Here is a 9,176-nt window from a genome sequence, read left to right as displayed (position 1 = left end):
GTTAGTTTCAGGTGTACAGCAAAGTGTTTCAGTCTATATATATATATATATATATATATATATATATATACACACCCACCCACACGCACATATATATATAGTTCACTGAGCTATATGGTAAGCCCTTGTGAATGTCACTTTTTAAAATACAGTACAACATCTGTAATTCATGGGTGGCTATGCTAGTTCCACGGGGTTGTTTGTGCAAAGGTCAGATGATGTCATTGCTCTGGAAGCCTTGGGCGGGAGGAGCGACACTTGGACTAACTTCAGCCAGTGAATTCACAGCACCAAGGCCTCATAATTGAGAGGTCACTGTCCACCCTGTGATGTGATTTGTAAGAATGAGAGCATTCTCTCATCCATGCAGGACCTGAGACAACTTTTTGATTTTTTTTAATTGACATTTGTGTCTGTTTCCCTTTTGCCATGGAAAAAAATTGAGTCCAAAGGAATGTCTCCTTTTTGGAAAATAATTCTAAATGATTCTGTTTACAGAATTGTAGCACAGCATTGAAAAAAAGTCAAACAAACAAACAAAACTTGACCTTAGTAAGACATAAATCTTCCAGTACCTACCCAGGACATCAGATCTTACTGTTTTCAACAGACTGATTACAAAATTAGCAGGGAGAAATCAGCAAGCAGTTCCCTTCAGACGTAATGACAGCATGAACTTCTGATTAAAATGTGTAATATTTCAGACAGGACTGCATATTATTTTAGATATAATTACATGATACATGTGATTGTGTAATAATGACGCAGTTTTATAATGGATGTCTCTGTGTCAATTTAGTAGGTATGTATTGTCATATGTAATGCATTATGCTGGCAGAGGAATGTGTAATAGAAGATTGATACACAAAACAAGTTTTTTCAAGAAGTTTATGCTCTGAGAAGAAAGGTTAAAATAAATGTCCAACATGTATGATTGAAATATTATGCTGTACACCAGAAATTGACACATTGTAAACTGACTATACTTCAATAAAAAATGCAAAAAATTCCAAATAATACAAGGCAGATTGTATTAAGATAATAAGGAAGGAACAAACTGCTATTGGATTCCAAGGAGGGAGAGATGACATCAAGCTGGAGGGGACAAAGAAAATCTCAGGGAAGATTGAGCAGGGTATGCAGATTAGGCAAGACAAGTTGACTGTTAGGTGAGCTTAGGAGATGAATCTGGAACCACAAGGTGGGACCAGGCTGAGTACCTGAAATCACTTTAGCTCCCAATTTTGAAGCAGACATGATATGTATATTTTTAAAAACATTTTGTTAGTTTCCATGGGCTGCCATAACAAAGTATCACAAACTGGGTGGTTTAAACATTTATTCTCTCCCAGTCCTGGAGGTTGGAACTCTTGAGATTCAGATGTGGACAGCAGGGGTTCCTTCTGAGGACCAGGAGGGAGACTCTGGTCCACGCCACCCCGCTAGCTTTTTCAGGGTTTTCTGGCAATGTTTTGCATAACTCAGCCTGTAGATGCATCACCCCAATTTCTGTCTTCGTGTTCACGTGACATTCTTCCTGTATGCATGTCTGTGTCCAAACTTCCCTCTCATAAAGACATCAGTCAGATTCGGGCTCACCTTAATGATCTCATTTTACCTTGATGACCTCTGTAAAGAACCGATCTCCAAACAGTCATATTCTGAGGTACTGAGGCTTAGGAATACATGTATCTTTGGAAGACAAACAATTCAATCACAGCAGCTACATACACACACAGTTTCACAGAGCAAGGGCTTTTAAAAATGATGCTGAGGAGTTGAGAGTCTGGTGTTTATCCTGGAATCAGGTCATGGAATAGAATAGAAAATATATAAAAATAAATGTTCTAGCTCAGTTGCCTATCACATAGTTTACTGATTTCTCTGGCAGTCTATCTGCCTTCTCTCAGTCTGAAAATGAGCAGGCGTGTGTGAGCATAGGGAAGGTATTAATAACGTTTCTCATTTGTGTTACACACTATAGTTTACAAAGTATTTCTCACACTTCATCTCATGTGACCTTCACAATAATTCTATTAGCTAAGCAGGGCAGATATTAACTACTAATATATAGACAAGTGACTTAAGTTTCAGAGAGGTTCCACAAAATACTTGAGGTCATGCTTTAGGTGAATGGAAAAGATGGCAATAAAATTCAAGTAAAGAAATTATGAGCTTATGATAAACCCAGGATTCAAACCTAAGTCTCCCGAGGCCTATGCTTGGCATAAATTCACCAAGCATTACTGCCTATGGGACAAGTATACTCAAGTCAGTAACATTCATAAATTTGCATTCAGTTCTAGTCAGTATTTAATAAGCCAGAAACTCTGTTAGGTGTTGGTGATATGGAGATTATTAAGCCTAGATAATACACTATTGAGAAGGACATGTACAAAGATTAATTATCTAATTAAGCAATGCAGTGATCTAACAAGAGGCTGTAGGGGGAGAGATCAGCGAGGACACAGAGACGGAACCTTCCATGTGTGGGAGAGGGGACGGGCTATGAACCCCCTCCATTCTTTTCCCTGCTACCAGCTCAGTGCTCTGCAGGCTATGAACACTGACTAAACTGGGAGGCAGTACAGACAGCACAGATAGGGTGCGACCTTTGGAACCACACTGACTGGGTTAGTCCTGGTGCCAGCGCCCACCAGTTGTGACCTTGGGCAAGTTACTTACTCTCTGAGGACCCCGCTTTCTTTCTTGGTAAGACAGGGGTAATTCATAGGACTGCGGCGATGACAGGATGAAATGTAAAGCCCAGATGCTTGATAAATTTTAGCCATTATTCATGAAACTGGCTTTAATTTCAGTGGGCTTAAAAGGATTTCGGTTGATACACGCTGCTCTTATTGCATAATTAGGTATGAACATTTGATATAAAAATTCTAAGAAACTAAGCTTTGGGTGGAAACCAAGAATTGTATCTACTCATTTCTCTTTCATCCTCACCTCCATTCTACGAGGGATAATGAGAATTCCTAAATCCAGTTTTACAGTTTTTGACTAAAGGTTCCAGGGAGTAGATGCCCTGATGATCTTGGCGTTGAGACCCTGTCCACATCCTCTGGGAATTTCATCCCTGTGGTGTGGCTCTTACACGGAACTCCTGTACCGCCCAACCACTGACCCCCAGCGTAGGGTCGGCCTTGTTCACTGGTGGCTTTCACTTGCTTTACTTTGGTTCTGTGGGCACCTACTTGTTTCATGCATAGATCATAAGGTTGGGCAATTATCTGTTGATAGTCTGTTACTAAGTATAAAATATCAAATTAAATCATTAACTTAAAGCATAATTTGTCCCCCAATTTTCTCACAGACGGTTGAAATTAGTAGGAATGTAAGTCAATGGGGAAAATGTGTGGTTTGCCACCTTAATATTGGACTTGCTCTGAAGTGAGTGAGCTTTCATGGAACTCAAGTACTAATTATCTGAACAGTAAATGTATATGGTTCAAGACAGTTCTGAAGAAGCACTTCCTCTACCAGTTACCACATGTTAGAAAGCTCAGCTCATATTCCAGGAAAGCTGCACTTGGCCTCTGAGCGAAGGTTTCCACACTGGGCTTCCTGCCTGACCGGGACACTCTTGCACCAGCAGAGTCCTCTCCGCTGTCCGGCTGCCTACGGCTGCATCCTGGTTTCCAAGAGAAAGGAGTGGGACACGGGGGCTCTACAGCATGTCTTGGATCGCTGTGCCGGGCAAACACACACACACACACACACACAAATCTAGAGCCTTTTAAACTTAGGCCAGCACCAGCTGAAAGCAACCAGAACCCTCTAACCTCTCTGAGACCCAAATTAGCCCTCTAGACTCAAAGGTACCTCCCTCAGAGGTCACTTAACTCCAAACTGCCATGTCTTACTACCAAAAGAGAAAGTGGAGGAGTCCTTTTCTAAATCCTTCTCTCGGTCCAGAATTCCTCACCAGAACTCATCACCAATATATTCTTCACGGTGGTACACCTGACGTGGATCACTGAGAGTCTAAAAGTGGGCTAGGGGTACAGCTCAGCGGTAGAGCGTGTGCTTATGAGCATGTGCGAGGTCCTGGGTTCAATCTCCAGTACCTCCATTAAAAAAAAAACCAAAAAACTTTACAAGAATATAACTTCAAATATGAGTACCACGAGTTATATTTTATTATATAATTATCAGAGGCAAATTACCTGCACTCAGCAATAACTTCTGTAGAGCTGTATTCTCTCATTGAACAAATATACTTCTATTGGAAGATTATGCCTCTTTAATAAATATTACATTCAACAGTACAAAAAAGGAAAAATATATATTTACAAAGAGCAAAGGCAGTGAGGTTGTTTCTCTAGTTCCAGCTGATAGTAAAAAAAAAAAATTAAAAATTGTAAAAATAACTTTTTTGTAGCCAAATCAACTCCCTTCCTAAAACACCAAATAGTCTACAGCCATACCACCCTGAACCCGCCCGATCTTGTCTGAAAACCAAATAAATAAATACATTTAAAATTATCGACTGAGTTAGTACTCCGTAGCTACTAATCTGAAATAACTAGAATTCAGTATCAGAGGCTTGGATTGACAATGCTGTACTTTTTCACTGATTTCTTCATCTGCTTAATTTTCTTCTGTAAGACTTGGTGATCTTGTTTTTTAATATACCGAAAATATCTACAACCTAAAAAAACAAAACAAAGCAAGAGAAACAAAAAGTTTTAATACCTGTTATCAAATTCTTCAAGTACATTTCTACATTTTTAAAGTTTTGCTTCAAGTCCAGCACACTGATGACGGGGAAAATAGACTGATCTGTTATCATCTACACCAATGTGTCTAAGCACGTTCGCAGAGCTGTCACCAAGGAAATGTACTGCTTCTTACATACGAAAATATTTCCGATCCATCACAATGAAGGCATATACTTTGGCTGGTTCTCCACCTTCCCTCCCAAACCTTAGTTCAAGTGCTATGCCTGTTATGTACATCCAAACGTTAAAGGAGTTTTCACCAGAAGCAAATTGCTGTCGCTTCCTTCTCAACGGTAACTTGTACAACAGCCAAAGAGACATCTGTAACAATAAGGAAGTTCTCCGTAGAAAACCCTGATGCGAAGAATTAGAATAAACAAATCATAGGTTAGAAGAGATAAGAGCTATCAAGTCCCTCCCGCCATCTGGCCGGCATCTGGCCAGCATCTGGCCGGGGAGCCTGCAGCTCTGCCAAAGGTGCTCATTAGAGGTTCTACCTGCTTTCCAGAGTTTTATGATGCTAAGGGGATCACGAGATAAACATTTTAGAGACATGAACCAAATTCCTGTAAGAAAAATATCATACTGGATATTATGAAACTTTTTATATTTGATAAACGAGACCATAAATCACGTATGAAAAATTAATTTTATTCCAGTCTCAGTGTGCATATGTCCACCTTCTCTGGGAAATGGCTAGGACATATACCGTACCTCCAGTAACAATTTCATTATCCCTGAAAACAGTATGCCAGAACTGCTAATATTTTATTAGCTGGGAGGCAGTGGTATGTGTGGTATTAAATATAATAATGTGTGTTTCTAAACACATCTACCACTTTAGCAAAATCAAAATAACTCATGCAGAGATTTCTGCTTCTATCTAGAAAAGAGAAAGCTGGAAAGAACTTTGCTCCCACCCTAACACAGAGGAAAAGCCAAATAAACTGCAAACGCCTAGCTTCAAGCCCACCAGAGCTGAAGTCAGAAGAAGTGAGACCATTTCCAGGCCTTTTGTGCCTGATGTTCGCAGAATCCTTTAGAATTTATAGAGCACGCTGATGTGATGTCCGCGTGATGCTTACAGCAATCCCATAAGCAAATGAGAACAGATGTTACAATGTCCATTTCTCACAGAGGGCTCCCGAAGGTTAACTGCTTGACCTAAGTGACATGCAAGTAACGGACAGGATGGGAAAATCCACCCAGGGCTTCAGCCTCTGATCAGACAGGTGCCTTTAGGTATCTGTGCTAGAAACCTCTCTACTCACAAAGTAGAGCCACAGTCCAAATCACAGATCTGTTTCTTGTCATCAGTACAGTAGAGAAATTTTAAAATGACTTACACATCTATCAATCCCTTTCCTCCCACAAAATCAGCATTCTATTAATCTCAGTAACCATCTGGAATACTCACGGAGAACACTAACTCTAGATTAATACAAACATATCTAACCCTGACCTGCAGAATCCCTTTAGGAGACTTTAAACTCCAGCCACACACCGCATAGTTGTGGCCACCGTGAGGGTCACTGTCTTCACCTCTGGACACGTTCTGTGGCTGTCTCATTTCGGTACTGGCTACCTTTTCATATTTCAGTGGTACAAAGCAGGTAAGAGTTTTAACAGCCAAGATATTACCCAAAGAAAAGCTCGATTTCTCCTTAAGAGGAATTTTTAAATAAGTTAATAGGAGGTTTTTTTTTTCTTTTCTTAACAAGAGAAAATGCTTCACCCTTACAGGAAGGGGTAAGTAAATACAATATAAAGCTATCATAAAAAATGAGGTCAATAAAGAATATTTTTCTATTTCTACTAAAGTAGACAATCTCAGTAAACTTTCTCCACAGCACAACCAAATGGTCATTTGTTGTGAAAACAGTCTGCATCTTGTATTTTAATAGCGCCTAAAGATACTCAAGTTAGAGCATAAAAACCAAAGACAATCAACAGTGTGAAATCACTGTTTCTAACCCATGGAAATTCCTCACAAGCAGAACACCTGGCCCAGCTCAGTGCTCATTTTTTTACTCAATTAATCATTCTGCCAGCATTTAATATCCTTAGACACTATTCCAGGTAAACTCTAATATGAATGAATGGTCATAATTAGTCATTTCAAAAATCACCTAAAAGCCATGTCCAGAGAAAAAGAAAATAAAACATATACCTTTTCCTAACAATATCCCAGCTACCAAAGCTTTCTCACAAGCCAAAGTTTTATCATCCTTCCAATCACTTTTTGCCCAAAAGTAACTGAAGTGAAACCTTGGCCACCAGTTTTTCCTGGAGTTCCACTCTTCTTGAACCCAGGCAAGATGACTCCTGGAAAAGAAAAACGTCAAAAGGGAAGGTCAATGATGGAGACAGACCTAGATCATCAGAATCTGAACTTAAGTAGGGTCTGTGGACAGATGACAAGGAAGATGTTCTCAAACTAGCTTCCAAAGATGGCCACGGCATAGCACACGCATGGAAGCATATCCTTTCTAGTCCTCGTCGATCTCCATGCCTCATTTTCCATTTAATGAAATAGTTCCGTACCAGACAGTGGTTAACAGCAGACTCTGAGGTCAAAATCTCAGGTTCAAATCTCAGTTCTTCCATTTACTATCTATGTGATCCTGGGAAGCTGCTTAAATCTCTCTGAGCCTCAACTTCCTTAAGGAGACTAATGGTGCCCATCTCATAGCACTGTTACTAGGATTCACCGGTCCACAGTACAGCAGGTGTCATTTAAAGCTCTCTGCATGCTGTCTAGTACCAAGAAAATGTTCAACAAATATTACCCAAAATTATTAATTTATTGCTTAAAAGTTACTTTAAAACCTTACTTTAAATTATATGCTACAAATTACTATCCAAATTAAGATGTCATTATTACATGAAGACATGAACACATAGGTTTGGCAGCTGAACGTAGGCAGTGCTAAGTGTTCATCAATAATTTAATAGAGCAAAGGTTTATTTAGCACCTATTTTCCCCCTGTGGCAGAACTTCTAGAGGTTTAAAAAGTGAACAGCACATTTTTCTGCCTTCAAGAACTTTGTGGTTAGTCAGGGTTTGCATGGCGCTTTAGATTTAGAAAGCGGTTTACAATGAATACATCAACCTAGCACCCTGAGAACATTTTATAATAAAGACTGCTCAACCTTTAAGGTCGTCAGGTCTGAAGCCCGAAGCAAGTTCCCACTGATAATGAATTTCCTAAACAACTAACATGGATATAATAAATCAATTAAACTTAACTTGGTGATACTCTTTATTCTCACACACAAAGTAAAAATGACGAGGCCACTCCTTTTCTTGTACCCAGATGTCTACGATCAGATGTATAGTTTTAGATCTCCATCTCACAAGGGACTTAATAAGCATTTGTTGAATGAATAATCCATGATGATTTTATGAGGCCCTAGAAACCCCACTGAAAATGATGGAAAACAGCTGGGAGAAAAGCTGCTTCTCGTGTGACCTTACATGCTGACGACACAGATCACAAAGAGCTTGACAAAGAGTCTAGTGAAGGGTGTGGGCGACCCCTTCCAGTCCTCAAGTCCGATTAGAAGGCACATGCTTACCCCTCCATGGTGTAGTCAGTGGTCAGGTAAGGTACTTACTGTGAAAGCACAAAAACGCTTGATAAAATTTTTGTACGTTTTACTTGTGACTTTCTATTTCCTGAAGTATTCAGAAGAAAACAGCTGAAGACACAGTTCAAGAAATTCAAAAACATAAAGAACTTTGTTTTAAAGTATTAGCTAAAATACTGGAAAATATTATTCATGCTGATCCAGTAATAAATGCTGTGTGCATCTTACCCCATTAAAGTCTGTCTGAGATACTTTGCCAAATATTTCCAAGCAGTTATGTTTTTAGTGCATCCAGCAAAATCCAAGACTCCAAATAACACCTCCAACCCCAGTTTATGGTGTTCTTCCTTCTCTGCAACAGTCACAAGTAGAGTTTACATAAAGCACTGGAGAGCACAAAGCTAAAAGATTACATTCCACTGATAAAGTATCACTGAAGCATAAGCCTTCTAGTTTGATTAACAGTTGAAAACAATTCATTACGATCATACTCTCCTGTGATGGATCTGAAAAATTCAATAATTTAATCTAATCTATGCTAATGAAGGCAGGGTGCTGAGTCTGATCTCTATTGCACTATTGAGATCATTATTTAAGGCGCCTGCCCCCTTTGGGCATTTGATATACCTTCTCGATTAGGAGAGGAACTGAGGTAGTCCCAGCACCTACTGACCTTAATGTGCAGCTCTACTCCTATGAAGAATCATGTTCTTTTCTATACTAAGCTGAAACCCAGGAAACATTAAAATGAGGTGAATTATACAAATTGAAGCCATTTCTCTTTTGCCAACTCTTGCCTAACATTCTAAAGCAGGGATAGCAAACTTTTCCTGTAAAGAGCCAGACGCTAAA

At 39.5% G+C, this 9,176-nt stretch overlaps 1 protein-coding gene across 3 annotated transcripts in view; it reads right to left on the bottom strand.

Annotated features, from left to right (window-relative positions):
- Positions 1-4,117: 4,117 nt before the first annotated feature.
- Positions 4,118-9,176, bottom strand: part of TAF1A (TATA-box binding protein associated factor, RNA polymerase I subunit A) — a 29,045-nt gene continuing 23,986 nt past the window's right edge. For 2 of the 3 annotated variants that reach the window (XM_015234850.3, XM_006198858.4), the window contains exons 9-11: positions 8,553-8,676; positions 6,904-7,058; positions 4,118-4,663 (exon numbers count right to left, since the gene is read on the bottom strand). In XM_015234850.3, coding sequence (XP_015090336.1) covers positions 4,551-4,663; positions 6,904-7,058; positions 8,553-8,676 — 392 coding nt within the window. In that variant the 3' untranslated portion in view covers positions 4,118-4,550. Of the gene's footprint in view, positions 4,664-4,993; positions 5,088-6,903; positions 7,059-8,552; positions 8,677-9,176 lie in introns of all 3 variants that reach the window. The other variant, XM_072948699.1, reaches the window with a different exon arrangement.

This window comes from Vicugna pacos, chromosome 23 (assembly GCF_048564905.1).
Source record: "Vicugna pacos chromosome 23, VicPac4, whole genome shotgun sequence".
NCBI lineage: Eukaryota > Metazoa > Chordata > Mammalia > Artiodactyla > Camelidae > Vicugna > Vicugna pacos.
This window is presented reverse-complemented; position numbering and strand designations above follow the sequence as displayed.